The 21,273-nt window shown below is 34.8% G+C and overlaps 1 protein-coding gene and 1 pseudogene across 7 annotated transcripts; both read left to right on the top strand.

Annotated features, from left to right (window-relative positions):
- Positions 1 to 552: 552 nt before the first annotated feature.
- Positions 553 to 14,744, top strand: KLRK1 (killer cell lectin like receptor K1). Of its 7 annotated transcripts, none has more exons than XM_077170037.1 (8): positions 1,151 to 1,348; positions 2,325 to 2,426; positions 3,714 to 3,815; positions 4,965 to 5,057; positions 5,270 to 5,305; positions 5,692 to 5,843; positions 6,694 to 6,797; positions 9,262 to 14,419. In XM_077170037.1, exons 2-8 carry the CDS (start codon positions 2,366 to 2,368, stop codon positions 9,380 to 9,382), a joined length of 669 nt encoding a protein of 222 aa, XP_077026152.1. In that variant the 5' UTR covers positions 1,151 to 1,348; positions 2,325 to 2,365; the 3' UTR covers positions 9,383 to 14,419. The 7 variants fall into 7 exon arrangements, with proteins under 7 accessions (XP_077026157.1, XP_077026152.1, XP_077026155.1 ...); XM_077170040.1 differs by having other exon boundaries at positions 1,153 to 1,348; positions 2,322 to 2,426; positions 5,285 to 5,305; XM_077170039.1 differs by having other exon boundaries at positions 1,153 to 1,348; positions 2,322 to 2,426; positions 5,695 to 5,843.
- Positions 14,745 to 16,721: 1,977 nt separating this feature from the next.
- LOC143690499 (cAMP-regulated phosphoprotein 19 pseudogene) lies at positions 16,722 to 17,721 on the top strand (annotated as a pseudogene).
- Positions 17,722 to 21,273: the final 3,552 nt, after the last annotated feature.

Below are 21,273 nucleotides of genomic sequence, written 5' to 3'. Positions count from 1 at the left end.
TCCTGGTGTTTTGGGGATTATTGACCTATATATGTCTGTTAGGTCTAATTCATTTATCAATTTGCTTAACTTCTCCATTTTCTTTTTGATCTTCTGTTTGGTTGTTCTGTCTATAGAGGAGAGTTTTGTATTGAGGTTTCCTACTATTATTGTTGAAACATCCATCACTTCCTTCTGTTTTGCCAATGCCTATCTCATGTACTTTGGAGGCCCTTGATGGGGAGCCCAGCTACTTATTTTTAAATAAATCTTTTAGCAAATTTAAATTTGATAAATAGTTTCAAATTTACAGTAAAGCTGCAAAAAAGTAGAGAGTTTTCAGATACCCTATGGCCAGTTTCACCTATTATTAACATTTTATATTGGTGTAGTAAATTTGTCACAATGAATTAATCAATACTGATACATTATTATTAACGCTGGTTCATATATTATTGAGATTTTCTTAACTTTCACCTAATTTCCTTTTACTGTTTCGTGATTCCATCCAGGATGCTGCATTGAGCTTACTTTTAAGCTCCTCTGTTATGACAGTTTACTTGCAATTTTTTAATTTTAATAGAAATTATTAGTAGCTAAAAATCAGAGAAGCTTAAGACATGAGTTGATTGTGTTGCTGTTTCTGCATGGGATTTTGTGCTATTGCTCTGTGTAATAAAGAGGGAGTATTACCTGGAGCAATGCCCACAAGAAGGAAAGAGATATGAGCCTTATTTAGGAGCAGGGATCAATCTGAAGTACCACACACACCATCAGTGAAATAATGTTGGCCGTGAGTTGATACTTATTGAAGCTAGATGAATGATGGTTTATCATACAATTTTTAAACTTTTAATAAAGTTTATACATAGATATATGCAAAAATATGATGCAACATACTTGATACCACCCAAAACAGCTTGAGTCACAGATTATTATGTTTATGTAATTTTCTTATGTTTATTTTACACAGTTCTTTTATCCACATGTTACAATAATTTTTATGCTTTTGAGTTATGAAGAGATTAGATAGCCCCATCCTCTGTTTCTCATAATTCTGGGCTGCTTCTTATCACTGAATCAATCATTGTTTTGGCCATAAAACATTGCTGGTACCTAACACTTAGCAAACCTCGAGGCACACGTCACCCATTGCAGTTATATAAAGGCAGAAGCACTGTGGTTTGTGCCACATTTATTCAACAGAAAAATTAGGTTAGAATGATATTTTCCATTTTCTTACCATAGATGTAAAAAACTGGACATCTCTAACTTCAAGTAAAAATTTGGAACTTAGTAGATGTCTGCAGTTTCCAGTTGTAGAGGAACATTTTATCCACAAGAACCAGGACTTTGCTTCTATGAACAGGTGTGTGTCTGTGTGTGGGTTGTGTATTTCTATCACGTATTACACAAGTAATGAAGAATTGTTTCTACTTCAAGAAAGTTACTGAGAATATGTCTCCTATAATGGCAGTACTACTTGTTACTTAAGTGTGTGAATAGGATAACTGAGGGCGGGAATGTTTATCACTTCTAAACAGAACTAGAAGAAAAAATCTTTATATTTTAGATTGGATGGACTGAGATTCAGTGTCAGTTCTGATTCTTATAGGTTTTAAATCTTGTTCAAGATACTTGCCTTCTGCGATGCACAATTTTACCTACAAAATGAGAGAAATTATATTACTTCCAACAATAATGATCATATATGGAAAATCGGTCTTTGAAATAAATATTATTCGTGTTTATTAAATAGCTATGATTTTTATGGTATTTCTCTGAACACTGAGATTTTAGTTTATGCATGTAAGGTAATTTTTATTAATGCAATGAAATTGGTTTTTGTTATTAGTGATGATAAGGATGACGATGATTTATTGTTAATAATGATGATAAGGTAATATAGACAAAAGTTGAAATCGTAAGTTCTTGGAAAAACATGTTACAAAAATTCATCTCTTTCTCAAATTTGGCTAGCACAGCAATTGATTATTACGAAATAAAATGCAACAACTGTAAATAGAAAAGTACCCATATTGCCATTCAATATCAGTGATATGATTTATTTGGGGAAGTAAATATCTTAATGGAGACAAGTTTAAAACACGCATTTTATATGCTGTGACACTTTGAAACAATTGGTCATTATTTTACAGCCAAGTGAAATTTATAAAATTTATTTTATCTGGCTTTCTATGAATCTTCATTTTCATTCTTCCTTTTCATAGACATGCACTGGGGAAATATATCCAAAATTTCAATTTTCCAATCAAATTCTTTCATCTCACCAGAAGGAATAAAATACAGGAAATAAAAATTCTGATTTTTATTTTATTCAGCAGTCTTTTGCAGAGTTAAAACATATGGATTTGTCGCTGGGTACATGTGCAGTCATAATTATACGAGGGAATTGATACATGATCGGAGGTCTAATCGCATCTTGGGTATGCATTTTTCACCTGAAGTTCTTTTTCTGTATTATTATTATAAGATACCCAGAATTTTATGCAAACACATAAGGCATAAGAAAGTAATGTACTCTGAATCACTTTATATTACTTTTAAATTGTCTTCAAAAGCTTGAACCCCCTCCCTCCCATTTAATTAATTATGGACAGTAAAGTCAGTTACATTTGAGGCATCTTGAAATAGTGAGATGACATTGGGCTATGAAGTCAAATATAATCTGACCTTTACCACACTTTATCTAACTTTGAGATCCAAGGCAATGTCCATTCTCTATGCCTTTTAGTTTCCTTTTCTATCCATAGAGATATATAATAAACATACTAAGCTTCCTTACTTATGTGGATTCTGAGAGATTCAAATCAAGTGACACATATATAGAAATGTTTCTTAAACTGAAAGTGTTGTAAATTACTAATGGCTTGCAGCATTATATTTAAAAAATATATATGACTTTGACCATCTCTAAGATTCATTTATCTCATTCATAAATAATATCTACCATCTTTACTTCACAGGCTTAATAATTAAATATTTTACGTGAAACCATGCTCAAATCTGATTTTTAGCTATAAAAGACATTATCATTGTTATTTATAAAAGCCTTTTCAATATTCAGCAACTGATTTATATTTCAAGATGAGAGCAAAATATTTTATGGTGTTGTACAGAGGAAAGATTTTATATTTGTCTATATCCTAAAATTTCAAACCCTACTACTTTAGTCTTTGGGTGTTATTCACTATAAAGAATGCTAGACACACTAGCATTTACTAAGTGCTTACTATATGGTTGGCATTATTGATAGTATATGTTTAATCTTTCATTTTATTTTTAAAATACCCACACCATGTTGCTATATGTGGCAAGTAAGGACACTGGGATTCAAAAGTTAAATTATTCGTGTGAGTTAGTAATTATCAGTCAACGATTTAGCATAGCTTGCTAGGCCTCTCCTTTTCACTTTAGCAGTTTATTATAAGTGTTAGTTTTCGTTATATATTATGTATTAACTTATTTTACTTAAATTTGTGTTCCATAGGATTAGTGCTAAAGATACTTCACCATGAAATAAGTATAATTTTATTTATATTCCAAACTTTAAACATCATAAGAAAATAATAATATAAAACAAAAGTAAATTTCTTATTATAATTTTTAAAAGTATATGAATGGAAAGGGCAAGTTGAATTAAAAAAATTTTTGACTCATGTAGTAGAAAGGTCAAAATTGGCCTCTTATTGGCCTGAATTGCTTTTCTCCAGAGATGAGTGAATTTTATAACTTTGAATTGGCAAAACATGATGCTTCAACACGGAGGCAGCACAGGAGATCCACGCTAACCACAAGCAAATGCAGAGAAAGTTGTGAGTCCTATATTCTATGTCTTTTTCTGTCAGTATCCTCTGGTGGTTCTTGAAAACTATCCGATTAAAGCAGTGATAGTCATTCAGTTTATTTTACCTTTATGAAGAAAGCAGAAATGAAAATTACTATCATGTTGGAATATATAATACAATTAGTGGAAATTATTGGGTTTAGGATCTATTCAGGTCATGAAAAAATGACAAAAACAAAAGATGAGACAGTTTCTAAGAAATCACTGGATCCATTACCTTTAGGGAAGAATAAGAGGAAATGGAAAGCAGAAGAGAAAAGAAAAAAAGATGTCCTCTAGAGTTATGTTTTAAGTATACTAAAAGAGATGACTGAACTGCTATTTACAGAACTGATTTAGCCTATCAGATCTGTAAATTTTAAAAATGTAAATAATATGCGATGCTGAAGAAAGCATGAGTAAACAGGCATTTATTCTTGGTGCTCTGTAAAAATTGGTTGAACCTCTTTGGATTGAAATTTTCAATCATTACAAACATTTTAAATGTGTAGGCCTATGACTCAATGGAGATTTCTTTGTGGAGATTTCTCCTAGAGAGACAGTCAGAAATATGCACAACAGCGTGTACAGAATACTATTAATGGTAACATTATTTCTAACAGCATAAATTAAGATTAATTTAAATATTTATTAGAAAAAAATAAATGTGTCAATAATTAGCTTTTAATCCTACTATCAAAGGAATACAATACAACCAGATATTTTATTAAAATGAGGTGGCTTTAAAGGCTCTTGTATGGAATGATCATTGGTACCTTTTTTTAAGTGAAAAAAAATCATAGACTATTTTGGATAGTTTCTTAAATATGTATTTAAAAACAGTCGTTGAGGTAAACTAACTGTCTATATTTATGTTTCTGAATACTAAAACAAAAAATGATGGCTGTGATATATTTAATAGAGGGGAAACAGAAATATTTGTGGGAAGAATTTTTGTACTCATATTTAAAAACATTTAAAAAGAATTTATCTATCTGAGAAAATTAATTAAAGCAGAAAAAGTAGTAATACTGGCCCAACAAAAAGAAACACCCTAAATTTTACCTGAAATGATGAGATAGCTGAGCCCTTTATCCTTCATTTTATAATCTCTCTCTCTCTCCTTCTTCTTTGACAGCATCTCCATTTTTTCCTGGACGTTTTATTGCTGTGCTTATGGCGATCCGTTTCATTGTTGTGGTAACCATATGCACAATCATATTCAAAAACTGTGAGTGATAACAAACTTAAAGGTTTCAGCATTGTTGATCTAACAGCTGTATAGCATTACTTCGATTAGCAGTCAGACATAAACCAACAATATTGAAACAGATATCCTAATATTTTTGTTATTGGTCTCAAGACTTGTAAGTTATTTTTTTGCTTAGCAAACCTAAGTTAGTAACGTTATGAAACTTTTTAATAATATGATTGTTTTAATAGCGTTATTCAATGAAGGCTCTTCAATGTCTTTGAAAGGTAAGTAAATGTTTTCTTATTTTGCAGCACAAGCGTATACATCTATATAAACACATATGCAAAGAACTTAGTGAAAGAATGATTAAGAAATTATCAAAGTCCATAATGTACTTTAGTTTATATCTGAAAGAAATACAGATACAATATGATATATAATATTAAATTTTATATATACGCAATAAAGTCATACTCATAAAAAGTAGAGGATGCTTAGCTTTGGCATGTCTTTATATGGAAATGTGTAGGCATTTGTCATTGGGGATGATCATAAAGGTTTAATTGTCTGCAATTTTAGAGTTGGAATGGAAAGGGCTTTTAACTTGATGAAATACAAATGGCTATAATATTCAGATATGTGCAGAATTAATATTATATTCTCTTTCTAGAAGGCTACTGTGGTCCATGTCCTAAAAACTGGATATGTTATAGAAATACCTGCTATCAATTTTCTAATGAGAGCAAAAGCTGGTACCAGAGTCGAGCTTCTTGTATGTCTCAAAATTCCAGTCTCCTGAAGATATACAGCAAAGAGGACCAGGTTGTGTATTTGTTTTAGCTCCATTATTTAACCCCTAATGCATGAGACAACTCACTGGAATACAAACCTGGCAAACAAATGTTCTTTCTCCTTCAGTTTCAAAATCAATGAGTCATCTCAGGCAAGAAATTGAAACTATAGCTTTAAGTAAAGTCAGACTGAATAAGACAGGTCTAGCCATATGAGCTCGAACAAAATATGTATTTAGTAAAATATGTAGTGAAAAGTTTTTTAATATTATTTTAATTACTTCAATTATTTCATTAATCCAAAGACAAATGCTAATTTAGTCACAATTTTACCAAAAATAACTGTTACAAAATGTGAGCAAATGAATTGATATCTGAGTTTTAAGGAATGGATAAAGAATAATCATTATAATAAACATGTTACATTTAGAGTGTAATAATAAACATTTTACCTCAATAATGTCATTTGAACCCATAATAACTTGAAAAGAAGGGAGTCTATATAAGATTATAAGATACATACATATATATTTGATAATATTTGTAGATACCTCATGTGATCTTTGGAAGCATCATTAAATTCCTATAACTTCTTTATTTCTAATGGTTTTGTGATTTACGTAATCTCAAATGGGTAGTATGTATTAGAGTCAGCACTAGGACTCAGATATTTTAATACCAAATCAAAATCTTTCTGCATTAAAAATAAGAAAGCAAAGAAACTGTAGGAATTATATATGCGCTAAATAGGAATTATGGTAATTAGGGAATGGAATACATTTTCCACAAGTTGGGAAGAAATGATTAAATGATTGTGTCCTTGTGTTTGCCAAAACTTTGAGCACTGACATTATTGGTGGTTTATTTCTGGTTTCAAACAGGATTTCTTCAAATTGGTTAGGTCTTATCATTGGATGGGACTAGTGCAAATTCCAACAAATGGGTCCTGGCAGTGGGAAGATGGCTCCATTCTCTTGCCCAACCAGTAAGTCTCTGGCCCAATAAGGTCTTTATCTGTGGATTTGTTCCTAAGCTATTCCATATGATCACTCCTCTATTGCATTTTTTTTTGCACAACCCAAAAACATTCCCATAGTCTATCTTATTCAGAAAAAAAAAAAATTCTTAGTGCCTAAATTCGGGAAGGAAGGAACAGAGCAGAGCAAACAACAACAATATTGGATGACTTTGAGTGCTTGTTATGTGCTAAGAAGTATGCAAAGTATTATGCCTACTTTATAGATAAGGAAACCTAAGCAGACAGGTTAACTATTCTATGAATTATTTTAAACTTTTAACACCTTAATAGAGGTGTAATAGACATACAATAAACTCTACATATTTAAAATGTACAAATTGCTAAATTACATTTGTAGACACCCATGAAATCATCAATGTCATCAAAAATAATTAACATATCCATCACCTTCTTGCCCTTTTTGGAATCCTTCTTTCTGCCCCTCCCTGTCTACTTGTCTCTGTCCTCATGCAACTGATCTGCTTGCTGTCGCAATAGATTAGTTTTCAATTTATGGAATTTTACGTGAATGTAGTCATATGGTGTATCCTTATTTTGTGTCTGGCTTCTTTCACTCAGCATAATCATTTAGAGATTAAATCATCTTATAGAAAGCCTGAAGAGTTATTTTCTTTGGTTTATGAGAGGTATTCCATTTATGTATGTAGCACATTTTATCGTTTCATTGTTTTGATGGATACTTGCATAGTTAACATTTGTTAAGTGTTACAAACCAAGCTGCTTGCTTTGAACATTTATGCACAAGTCTTTGTTTGATCATATGTTCTCATTTTTCTTGTTTAAATATCTAAGAGTGGAATGGCTAGATTATATAAGAAGTCTCTGTTAAACATCTAAGAAACTGCCAAGCTCTTATCCAAAATTATTGTACCATTTTACATCTCCAGTATGTCAGAATTCTATTTTCTATACCTCCTGGCCAACTCTTGGTATGGTCGTTTTCTTTAATTTTAGACATTCTAAAAGTTGTGTAGTGGTATCTTATTATGGTTCTAATTTGCATTTCCTTAATGACTGTTGAGCATCTTTTTTGTGCTTGTTCTTATTTCATTGATTTCTACTTTTATCTTTATCATTTACTTTCTTTTTCTTCTGGATAGATTTGTTTTCCTTTTTCTGTTTTCTTACAGTGAAAGCTGAGATCACTGATTAGAAACCTTCTTTTCTAACAGTATTCATATTCTAAATATTTAGGATTTGGGGGGATCATCCTCCATATTTTGCGATCAGTATCTCAAACATTTTCAAATGGTTTCTGATTTCCCATTTGCTTTCTACTTTGATCCATGGGTTATTTAGAAGCATGCTATTTAGTTTCCAACATTTTGGAATTTCCCAGAAAAGTTTGTGTTATGGTTTTCTACTTTAGTTCCATTGTGATCAGAGAACATAGCTGGTATGCATGGCTTAAAACATCTTAATTTTTTTTTTATTATTATTAACGGAAAGAAAGAAAAAAAAAGAAATTAACACAACATTTAGAAATCATACCATTCTACATATGCACTCAGTAATTCTTAACATCATCACATAGATGCATGATCATCGTTTCTTAGTAATTAAATTTTTTATTGAGATTTGTTGAATCAATAATGTCTATCTTGGGAAATATTCCACATGTACTTGAAAAGAATGTGTGTTCTGCTGCTCTTGGGTAGAGCATTCTATAAATGTCAATTACATCAAGTTAATTGAGAGTATTGCTCACATCTTCTATATCCTTAATGAATTTCTGTGTGTTTTATTAATTATTAAGAACAAGGTACTAAAAGCCTGGGCAATAATTATGAGTTTATTTATTTTCCTTTTATTTATAGCAAGTTTTCTTGATTATTTTTAATTCCATTATTGGGTACATAAATGTTTATGATTTTGTATGCTTTGGATGAATTCATCCTTTCATCGTTATGAAATTAGCTCCTTGATCCTTGATAACATTATGTGCTTTGAAATCCTAATTTGTCTAATGCAAAAATAGTCACTCCTTTTACCTTTTGATAAGGATTATCATGGAATACACCTTCCCATTCTTTTATTTTTATATTTAAAGTGAACATCTAACAGACAAAATATAGTAGCATCTCACTTTTTAATTCAATCTGGTCATCTCTGAACTTGACATAGTGGTGTTTATACCGTTCACATTAACATGATAACCATGGATAGTAATTATTGGATTTAAATCTATTATCTTGCTATTTGCTCTCTGGGTGTCCTATTTGTTATTTCTTCTTCTTTTCTTCCTTTGCATTTTTTTTTTAGTTACTGACATTTTATATTAAGATTTGTCTCCTTATTAAGTATTGATCAAAGGTTTATCATATACAGTTGTAACATATTTTGATATTGTAGCTCTTCATGTATGGTATAACAGCATTGTAATAATATCTTTCCATTTTTCCCTTACCAGCCATACAGGGTGTGATTGCGTGATTGCGGCCATACATTTTATCTTTGCAAAAATAAACATTATACTACAGTGTTATAATTTTTATAAACAGTCAGTTATTTTTTTAACGAGATTTAAATAAACTAATTGGAGAAAAATAAACTTATGGGACCTTCCACGACTGATGACACCACTGTTCCAAGAGGGTGATGTGTTCTGACTCTGTGGGGAAAGGACACAGAAACGTGTGTGAGATCCTCCAGACCTCGCTCTATGTGTCTCTTCTTTTGGCTTCTTCTTACACATACCCTTTTTCTGTAATAAAGCTTTAATTGAGAATGAGAGATCAGATGAAGAGACAGTATATGAAGAAGAGATGTGCTCCCGTTGTTAACCCCATCAAGACCCCGGAGACATGATGTAGCCCCAGTTAAGCCACCAGTTAAACCACCCCAAAGAAGAGCACCTCCAGTGAGCCCTGACAAAAATCCTTGACCCGCAGAATCGTGAACGATGAATTGTTCTATTAAAGAAAATTTCACATTTACCCATGATGTTACCATTTCTGGTGCACAGCATTCCATTTGTAGATCCTGTGTCCGTCTGGTATCATAGCACTTCTGTCATAAGGACTCCTTTTAAAATTTCTTGTAGTCTGGTTTTGCTGCTGATTCATCATTTCAACTTTTGTATGAAACTCTTTATTTCAACTTAATTTTTGAGAGTTGACATAGACTTCAAGTTTGACAGGTTGGGCTTTCTTTTTTGCTTTCAGTTCTTTCAACAGTTTCTCCTCACGTGCACTGCTTCTCTGAGAAGTCCGATGTCACACTTATCTTTGCTTCCCTCTGTGTAACATAGTTTTTCCTCTGGCTGCTTTAATACTTTTCCTTTATCTCTGGATTTGAAAATTTTGCTTTTGATTTGTCTTAGTTTGGTCTTCTTCATCTTTCTTGTAATTAACTTTTGATTGAGGCTCTTGGATCTGTGAATTTATAACTTTCAACAAAATTAGTAAATTTATTGCCATTATTTCTTCAAATATTTTTCTTCCCCCTACCTTCTTTTTCCCTCCGAGATTACAATTATAGGTTCATCAAGCCACTTGGTACTGAGGCAGAGCTTACCAATACTCTCTTCATTTTTCTTTTCTGGTTATGTTTCATTTGGAAAGTTTCTAACATCATGAATTCAAGTTCACTAATCTTTCCTTCTGCAATGTCTATTCTTCCACTAATGTTATCAAGTGTATATTTCATCAAAGATGTAGCTTTCATTTTAGTTAGGCTTTTTAATATTTCTCGTGTCTTTATTTAATTTTTGAATGTTGGAATGCATTTAAATGCTTTAATGCACTCTGCTAATTCTAATGTCTGTGTTCTGCATCAGTTTTGACTGGTTAATTTTCCTCCTCATTAGGGTCATGTTATTTTGCTTCTTTGCTTTTCTGTAAGTTTTTACTGAATTCCTACATTGACTCTTACTTTCTTTGGTGCTATATACTGTTTAGTTGTAAAAAATAATCTTGAGCTTTTTCTCTGTTGATAAGTGACTTAGAAATAGTTTGATCTGTTTGGGCTTTGCTTTTAGGTATTATTAGGCAGGATGTTAAGTCCAAGGTTTATTATTCCTCACTACTGAGGCAAGACCCTTCTAAGTAATCTGCCTAGTCTTATGAATTATGAAGTTTTATAATATGGCTGGAGGGATTACAGAAAATTCCATGGTCTGTGTTAACAACAGCTGCAGTCTCCTCTAAACCTCTTGGATTATTCTTTTTCCAGCCTCAGCTGGTTTCCTCACAGCCATGCATTAGCAGTAGATTGCTGAATACTCAAATGGACTTTATGTATATCTTCAGATATTTTTCTCTGTTTGACTCTCTTATTTCTAATACTCTGTTCTGAGAAATCTAGCTATCTTGGTCTCTCTGGAATTTCAAGTATTCCATGTATTCAGTTCCTATAACCTGCTCTTTTAACCACTTAACTATACAACCCAACACTACACACCAGGACTAAGTGACAGTAATCCAGTAGCCATAGTTTATGAATGGAATCTTAGTCCTTGTGCTTGAATGCAAGAATAGCTCTCTGAAAAGTTCATTTCTATCATTTGATGAGCTGTCCTCTTACTAAACTATTCAGTAATTTCTCCATTCTAGTGCAAAAGCTCAAGAATAAAATCTAAGTGGTTTGTTATTGCTGATTTCCCTCTTCTTTTAGTCTCTTAACATCACAGATGACACACACTTTCTCTAGATTGTGAATGCATTTCTTTATTTCAAATCTATTTTAGTTACTTGAGTCTCAAATTCTTTAATAAGTGATAAATTACAATAATCACAACAACATCATTGTTAATATTTGGTTATTAGGCTCTTCCTCTCTGTCAGACAGCTTTAAACTTTTTCATACCATTAAATCGTATACGGTAGATTATTACTTAGAGGCTAACTTTACTGTTAAGGAATTGGGTCTTAGAGAGTATAAATGACTCACCTACCACATGAAATTAGTAACCTATGACAGAGATTCAAATGTAGGTCTTTCTGACTGTAGAGCCAGAACTAGTCAACAATGTTTCAGTTTCTTTGTTGCTAAAGCAAGTATCATGGGTTGGTATGGGTTGGCGTTCTGGTTTGCTAGCTGCCAGAGTGCAATATACCAGAAACAGAATGAGTTTTTAAAATTTTTTTTATTTTTTACTTGGGTAGGCACCGGGAATTGAACCCGAGTCCTCTGGCATGGCAGGCGAGCATTCTTGCCTGCTGAGCCACCACGGCTCCAGAATGACTTTTAAGAAGGGGAATTTAATAAATTGCTAGTTTACAGTTCTAAGGCCGAGAAAATATCTTAATTAAAACAAGTCTGTAGAAATGTCCAATCTAAGGCATCCAGGGAGAGATACCCAGATTTAAGAAGGCCAATGCAATTCAGGGTATCTCTCTCAAGTGGAAAGGCACATGGTGGACACGGTCAGAGCTTCTTTCTCATCTGGAAAGGCTTATGGTGAACACAGTCAGGGTTCTTCTGTCAGCTGGAAGGGCACATGGTGAATACGGCATCACCTGCTAGCTTGCTCTCCTGGCTTCCTGTTTCATGAAGCTCCCCAGGAGGCATTTTCCTCCTTTGTCACAAAGGTTGCTGGCTGGTGGACTCTGCTTCTTGTGGCTATGTCATTCTTCTCTGCCTTCTCCAAACCTCCTGGCTTTCTCTCTTTTTGTTCTCTAGCTTTTTCCAAAGTGCTTCTTCTTTTAAAGGATTCCAGTAAATAAAACCAAGCAAGACCCACCAGGAATGGGTGGAGACATGTCTCCACCTATCAAGTTTAATACCCACACTGACTGAGTCACATCTTCGTGGAGATAAGCTAATTAAAGTTTCCAAAATACAGTACTGAATAGGGATGAAGAAGAAACTGTTGCTTCCACAAGGCTGATTAGGATTAAAACATGGCTTTTCTAGGGTACATAAATCTTTACAAACCAGCCCAGTTGCTTTAAACAATGGGAGTTTCCAGGCTCATGGATGAGGCCAGAAGTCCATATGAATGCATTATCAAGGCCATGCTTTCTTCCCAAAGACTGATTTTGGGGGGCTCTCTGCTGGGGATACTGGGTCCTGGGTTCCTCTATCACATGGAGATACATGCAGCAGCCTCTTCTGCTTTCTCCCTTCTCTTCTGATTTCTGCTGACTTTCAGCTTCTGGCTGCTCCCTCTGTGGCTTTTTCCCCTATAAAATCTTCAGTAATAGGATTAAGACCCACCCTGGGGCACACTTTATCTAAAGTCAAAAGGTCCTATTAACGAGGGTTCAGACCCATAAGAATGGGATAAGTTTAAGAATATGCTTTTCTGGGGTACATAACTCTGAACAATCACAAATGCTGTAAAATTTCTCTTATTTTTTCATTGACTTTATTGGCTTTGCTATCTGAATGATTATCTGGCAGTAATCAGAAAGTTTCCCCCTTGTGTTCATTGGAACAGAGAATGCTTACCTTTCCACCTAATCATATATTTGGGATTTGGAGGCCATGGTATATCCTAAGAAATGTTCTGGGGATGGCCTCAATTCTGCATAGATTGAAATTTCATCTTTGACAAAAACAAAAAGTAATTCTTTGGAAACACTAACACAATTTTGTATGATAGTAACTCAATATTTTCCCCTATGTAAATGGAAAAGTTCCTTTCAAGAACAAAGCAACTAACATGCAGAGATGACTAGTCGGTCATGATTAAGAGATTACAGAAACGTAACTCCCTCAGGAGCTTCACCCCCTAGTCAGAGATATAGAAATAAACAAATTAGCCTAATCCAATATTATCAGCGCTCTGTCTGGACTGTGATTAATGTGCTGTGGGAGAATGGATGGAAAGTGAAGAACCACATAAAGAAAGTGTATTAGAAAAGATAAAGCTCTAGTGTGCTTAGATTGAGACCTACTAAAAGTAGACACTAAAAATCACATATTTTTTCACCCTATAGTGTCCAGTTGTTTATCTATTAATAAGGTTTGTTCCCTTGTCTTTTTAAAACACAGATACTATCAGAATATGGTCCTTCCCACCAGTTTCTGGCAGAAAACAAATCATTATTCATTGCCTTCATCATAAATCTCCAAATTACTCAAAATCCCGAGCCATACATACATATAGAAATAACTATCTTTATGTGGAATACCTACACATACAGACACACACACATGCCTCAAATATATGTACCTAGTTGAGGATTTTACACTTTTTTTCCCTTAGCCCGTGAAATTGCATGTATGTCAAGATTGTTCATTTTTGCCCAAAACATTCCATCTGTTGGATTCTAAGTTGCATTGTGAATTCATCTCTAATGTAAATATTTATTCTAAAAAAGAATTTTAAACCTTCCTTTTCACAGATATATAGATGAAAAGATTCCAGTCTCTCTGAACTGGAATTCAGGTTTTTAACTATTGCTAAAAAAATGAATATAATATAAAATGCAATGCAATTTATTGCATTTATTTCCTGAGTTGACTGTATTTTACATACAGCTGTATTAAGAGGATCCAAGCATGGTCTTAAAATCTCTGTAATTGTATTATTTAAGTACTTATTTTGCAAGCCCAATAAATATTATTTCATTTTGACATTACTGTCTAAATACTGTCATGAATATGTTTTGTCTTTTTCTCTAACCTAGATTAAAAGTGGTGCAAATGCAGAATGGTACCTGTGCAGTCTATGGCTCAAACTTTAAAGGCTATACAGAAAACTGTTTATCTCCAAACACATACATCTGCATGCAGAGGAATTTGTAAGGTGCCTATGGTTTATACATTAAAAAAGATACAGAAGACACAAAGTCATTCCCAGAGTGTTGTCCATGAAGAAAAAAATATATATATATAAAAGTGTTACCAATGTTTATTAAGTTATGTACCTATATGTAGTATCCAACAAAAATGTAGCCTTGTAGGCAAAGAGGGTAAACAATTAAAGAACTTTTCCTCTATTCAGTGGGGCTGCTTTGTTTCATTTTGTTTTTAATTTTAAGTAGTCGTGCCGATTCATTTAAAAGATTTTAAGCTTTTGAAGATACCAAGGGTTGATATAAATTTGAGGTTATGACTACATTAAATATGCACAGATGTGAAAATTTGAGGCGCTGTTTATATTAAATATATACAGATATGACCAACATGCTTTAGAACTTTTAGAACTCTAAACATTTTAAAAATTAAATAAACCTACAGCAGGTGAAGTGTATTTTAGGATTCATTAAATTGTATTTTCCATGTTTTGCAATTTCAAAATAAAAGTTGAAAAATCTACAAAATACCCTCAAAATTACAACCTACTATTAACTATTTAATATAGCTAGTGTTTTGTTTTCCAGAAATTTAATTAGTTGGTGCAAAAAAGAAAAGAATCTGGCCTTTTTTTTTTTGCATGTGCAGGCACCAGGTATCGAACCCAGGTCTCCAGCATGGTAGGCGAGAACTCTGCCTGTTGAGTCACCATGGCCCACCCAGAATCTGGCTTTTTTTAATCTACAAAGAATAGAAACTAAAGAACTGAGTTTGAAGAGGTCTTATGGAAGAAATTATATCTGAATTTAAATCTGTTGAATTAGTAGAAATCATCTAGACAAATGTTAAGAGAACAGAATTACTGGTAAATGGGACAATACTTGCAAATGTGTAGAAATAAGAGTCTGTGACTCCAAGGAAAGCAAGACTGAAGAGAGCAGAATGATGAAGAGGATGAAGCACATAAAATCCACAGTATAGGGCCATGGTGGCTCAGCAGGCAGAGCTCTTGCCTACCATGCTGGAGATCCAGGTTCAATTTCTGATGCCTGCCTATGCAAAAAAACAAAACAGCAAGCAGAAAAATATAACAAGCACTCAGAAACCCTTTTTGTATTTGTTTCTGTTTCTGGAATTATGGGGGGAGGATATCCTAAAATTCTTCCTACTGAAAATAACAAAAAAGAAAAGATGTAATGAAGATGGTTCTCTAATGTGTCTATAAGCAATATTGCCACATGGAAGATGAACATGATTGAAAGGGCTTATATAGACCTACGTGTCCCACTGATTAACACTAGAAATATAAGTGCTTGCAAGAAAAAAGTTTTAAAATATAATTACAACTTAGGGAAAACATCACTAAACTGAAAAATGGATTTGAAATCAGTAGAAACTCAGAATTAAATGAAAATGAGAATCCCAACAGTAAAGCGACCACTGAACTAGCTTTCATTCTGAGGGTTTGTTTGAACTTTGGAAACCTAAGTTTTTGTTTTGATGGTTGGCATCGAGACCTAGAAATACAAAGTAGAGCCTAGGATCCAACTAACCTGAAGGGTTGAATACAACTTAACCTTTCTAAAACTGGGCTCTCCAAAGGCTAAAATCTCATGTAAGAAATACCACATAAAATTCACAGTACGGGGCCACCGCGGCTCAGCAGGCAGATTTCTTGCCTACCATGCTGGAGACCCGAGTTCGACTCCTGATGCCTGCCCATGCCAAAAAAAAGAAAAAAGAAAAAGAAAAATCCACAGTCCAGGAAACAGTAGCAAGGACCATTGCTAACCTTGACCTTTGAAGGGATGAAATGGAAAAGAAAAATCTCCCCCGAACATTTGTAAAAACAAATGAGCCCTCGGTAAAGTTTGCAGCCCAAAGTATAGCAAAAAAAACCTTGCAGGCAAAAATATTTTTTAAACAGTTTAAGTTAATAGTCTACAATAACCGATTAAAAATTGGAATTCTTAATGAAAGAAAGCAACTTTCACTCAGTGTCCAAATAATTTTGACCAATAAACTTCCCAAGACTATGAATTCAAAGTGAAAAATAAAAAAAACACAAAACAGAGCATCAGGGCTGCCCAGGAGGTCGATCAGGGAGCGGGAACATGCCAGTGTCCTTGGCACTGGTAATCGCGTCTTTTCCGGTGGCTCATCTGCAGAGGGAGAGCTCTGTCGGCGGAACACCGCGTGGCAGCCTCTACGGAGGGGGGGAAGTAAATGCAAGATAAAGTGACTAGTTCAGAGAAAGCTGAAGAAGCAAAATTAAAAGCAAGCTATGGTCATCTAGGGCAAAAGCCTGGAGGTTCAGGTTTCCTAAGAAAACAATTACACAAAGGGCCAAAATTGTTTTTATTCTGGGGATTACAACATGGCCAAAGCAAAAGTGAAGAGCAAGCAACTTCCTGCTGCAGCCCCGGATAAGACGGAGGTCACTGGTGACCACATTCCCAGTCCACAGGACCTTCCTCGATGGAAACCATCCCTTGTTGCTAACAAGCTGGCTGGAGGATTAAAAATACTGAGCTGGATGGGGCCTTTCTCCCTCTCAGCCAACAGGGCAAGCACACTCACTGCCCTACCCCTCTCCACGTGGGACATGACTCCCAGGGGTGTAAAACTCCCTGGCAACTCGGGACAGAAACCTAGAATGAGCTGGGATCAGCATCAAGGGATTGAGAAAAACTTCTCAACCGAAAGGGGGAAAGAGAGAAATGAGACAAAATAAAGTGTCAGTGGTGAGAGATTTCAGAGTTGAGAGGTTATCCTGAAGGGTATTCTTATGCATTATATAGATATCCCCTTTTTGTTCAAGGTGTATTAGAGAAGCTAGAGGGAAGTGCCTGAAAATGTAGAGCTGTCTTCCAGTAGCCATGTCTCTTGAAGAAGATTGTATAATGATATAGCTTTCGCAATATGACTGTGATTGTGAAAACCTTGTGTCTGATGCTTCTTTAATCTGTGGTATGGAGAGATGAATAAAAACTATGGATTAAAAATAAATAAACAATAGGGGGAACAAATGTTAAAAAAAAAAAAAGCACTGAACTGCATGAATCTTCTAACTCCAAATATTTCTCCTTAACATGTTACTTCTCAGCTTTTTGTTTCCTTTCAGTCACTGAGTCATTTGGGACAGACAGCTTTGCAGGTAGCAGTAGTGTATGTTACTATGTAAGGGAATATATGTGTGTAGAGTTTTGATTCGTTTAAGAGTGCATTGATGAAAAGGACATGCTTGAACAACATAATTTACTTGAAAATAATTGTGTATATTACCTAACTCCTAGTAGTACTGCTGGTTCCAACAAGTAACGAGTTTTATAATTTTTATGTTTGGGATTTTCCTTCATCTTAATTATAGCTTTGTACATTACTCTGATTTAAATAACCTCTATTGTACTGATTTCTTTAGAATTTTGCAAAACAGAAGTTTAGAATCTCAAGTAGGGGAAAAGGTTACATATTTCAAACACAAACAAATAGATGGGGTTCTTTGCTTGAACTTGAATGGCCTTATACCTGTTTCAGCTTTAACAATGCAATTTAATTTGGGCAATATTTGCCCATTCTGGTGTGACTTTTGTGACTCTAATACTTAACAGCTGCCAGTGAAGTTAGTATTTTTATTTCTATAGTATTAGAACACTTTTTGTTGTTGATGATGTGAGTGACATGTGCATGTGCATTGACTGTTGAATTCACTTTTGTGCCATTTTTGTAAATACAGTAGTTTTGCACAATTTCTCACACATGTCTATATTGATTTCACATTTTAAAAAGTAGATATCAGAGGACTTCCGGGGAGATGGCCAAATAGAGTAGGCCAAGATTAGCTCTGCTCCATGGAAAAGTTAGAGAAGGGATAGGAGTGTGTCTGAGGCAGTGATTTGGGAGTGCAGCTGACCTGAGAGAGTGCTCTGCACCCCGTAGTGAACCCTGGTTGCAGAGGCAGAGGAACTGAAAGGCAGAAAGCTAGAGCCTGTCATGGAAGTGCTGAGCTACGGAGCCCATAGGACTGCATGAACAGGAGCACAGGACAAGGAAGTAAGCCAGGTCCCGCCTCCCCCCACCCCCCAGCTCTGTGCATCAGTTTAAGGCATTCCTAGGCCCAAACATGAACACAGGCCTCAATCACATCATTCAGTTCTGGGGCCACACTTTTCAGCAGTCCTAGGACTATGCATTCACATGGCCTTCAACCACACTTCCCAGCTTTGAGAAAGTGCTGACCTGTGCAGCCGGGTCCCATCTACCCCCAATCCATGAAGGCGTAGTACCAACCTGCTGCCACAGCTCTACCATGCGCACAAAGGACCCCATGCCTTAGACCAGCACACCCCAGGGTTACACCCCCTGGACTGGTGCACCTGCACAGCGACATCCTCCCTGGCCGCTAGGCACCCACATTCATAAGCATCAGCAAAACATCCTGAACCTGTGCCTATACTTGCCCTGAAATAAAGCACCACACTGAGTGCCTCACCCCATACCCTGCTCCCTGCTGTACAACCATCCCACAAACACAAAGCCCTAGACTACTGAAAGGAATCAACTCCCAAAGTAAATCAATCAAGATATTTACATGCCACGAAGATAGCAGAAGATCACAAAGCATATCACAATGCAGACAGATGTAGCCCTGCCTAATGACCAAATTAAAACACCAGAGGAGACACAGACATTGGAACAATTAATCAAAGATGCTCATTCAACTCTACTTATTAAAATAGCAAATGATGTGGGCGGGCCGCGGTGGCTCAGCGGGCAAGAGTGCTTGCCTGCCGTGCCGGAGGACCCCGGTTCGATTCCCGGCCCCAGCCCATGTAACAAACAAACAAACAAACAAAATATAATAAAACAAGAAAATGTTTAAAAATGTTTCCCTTTCTTCCTCCCTTCCTTCCTTCTCTGTCTTTCCTTCCTTTCCTCCCTCTCTCTAAAAAAAAAAAAAAATAGCAAATGATGTAAAGGAGGTCAAGAAGACAGTACAAGAGCATAAAGAGGTATTTGAAAGAATAAATAGAAAAATAACAGATACCACAGAGATTAAAGACTCTCTTGACCAAATAAAGAGCATACTAGAGGCATAGAACATTACATTTGAAGAGACAGAAGAAAGAATAAGTGATATAGAGGACAGGATTGCTGACTTTGAGGACTCAAATCAGCAAGTGGCAAAAAAGATGGAAAAAATTGAATTGAATCTCAGGGAATGATAGACAAAACAAAGCACACAAATATAAGAATTATTTGTGTCCCTGAAGGGGAAGAGCAGAGTAAAGGGCTAGGAAGAGTAGTTGAGGATATAATGGGGAAAAACTTCCCAACCCTCACATAGGACATAAATATACAAGTCAAAGAAGTCCCACAAACTCCAAACAGAATAAATCCAAATAAACCATTCCTCAAGACACATACTAATCAGTCTGTCAAATGTGGAGAGAAGCAGAAATTTCTGAAAACAGCAAGAGACAAACAATCTACTACATACAAGGGAAACTAAATAAGAGTGAATTCATATTACTCAACTAACCCTGGAGGCGAGAAGGCAGTGGTATGATATATTCAAGACCCTGAAAGAGAGAGACTTCCAGTCAAGAATTCTATACCCTGCCAAATTGTCCTTTGAAACTGAGAGAGAGATTAAAGGTTTCAGAGACAAAGAAGTCCCGAAAGAATTTGTCAACAAGAGACTGTCCCTAGAAGAAATACTAAAAGGACTTCTGCCAGCTGAAAAAAAAAGACAGGAGAGGGAGGTCTGGAGGAAGGCACAGAATCGAAGAATACCACTAAGGGTAATTTAAGAATGCAAAGAAAAAGAGGGGAAAAATATAAAGATCTGACAAATAAAATAAAATAGAGGTAGGATTTTATTTTATTTTATTTTATTTTATTTTCTTGGGTCAAGACAGTGGACCCAAGAAACACCTTTTCAGTGATAACTTTGAATGTTAATAAACTAAACTTACGAATTAAAAGATACAAATTGGCAGAATGGATTAAGAAACTTAATCCAGTAATATGTTGCTGACAAGAGACTTATCTTAGACACAAGGATACAAATAGATTGAAAGTGAAAGGATGGAAAATTATTTTCTATGCAAGTTGTAGCCAAAAGAAAGCAGAATTAGTTATACTAATACCAGACAAAATAAGCTGTGAATGTAAAGACATCATAAGAGATAAAGAAGGACACTATACACTAATTAAAGGGTCAATTTACCAAGAAGATATAACAATCATAAATATTTATGCTCCCAATCCAGGAGCTCCAAAGTACATGAGACAGACATTGGCAAAACTGAAGGGAGCAATAGATGTTTCAACAATAAGTAGGAGACTCCAATACACCACTTTCCTCTATAGATAAAACAACCAGACAGAAGATCAACAAGGAAATAGAGAAGTTAAATAACTGATAGATGCATTAGGCCTAACAGACATATATAGGTCATTGCACCCCAAAACATAAGGATATACATTCTTCTCTTGTGCTCATGGAACATTCTATGGGAGAGATCATATGCTGGGGCACAAAACAGGTCTTTATAAATTTGAAAACACTGAAATTATTCAAAGCATTTCTCTGATCACAATGGGATGAAGTTGAATCTCAATAACTACCAAAGAACAAGACTATTCACAAATACATGGAGATTAAATGACACACTCTTAAACAGTGGGTGAAAGAAGAAATTGCCAGAGAAATCAGTAGCTATCTGGAGAT

This window comes from Tamandua tetradactyla, chromosome 7 (genome assembly GCF_023851605.1).
Source record: "Tamandua tetradactyla isolate mTamTet1 chromosome 7, mTamTet1.pri, whole genome shotgun sequence".
Lineage (NCBI taxonomy): Eukaryota > Metazoa > Chordata > Mammalia > Pilosa > Myrmecophagidae > Tamandua > Tamandua tetradactyla.
Note: the sequence above shows the minus strand (reverse complement) of the source record. Positions and strands in the feature narration are given on the sequence as shown.

Bases quoted from the DNA above. Each gene is read 5' to 3' on its own strand.
- KLRK1 (XM_077170037.1), top strand. From the start codon at position 2,366: ATGTGCAGTCATAATTATACGAGGGAATTGATACATGATCGGAGGTCT. The intron at 5,058-5,269 runs GTGAGTGATAAC...TTGTTTTAATAG, and splicing joins CACAATCATATTCAAAAACT to CGTTATTCAATGAAGGCTCT. The intron at 5,306-5,691 runs GTAAGTAAATGT...TTCTCTTTCTAG, and splicing joins CTCTTCAATGTCTTTGAAAG to AAGGCTACTGTGGTCCATGT.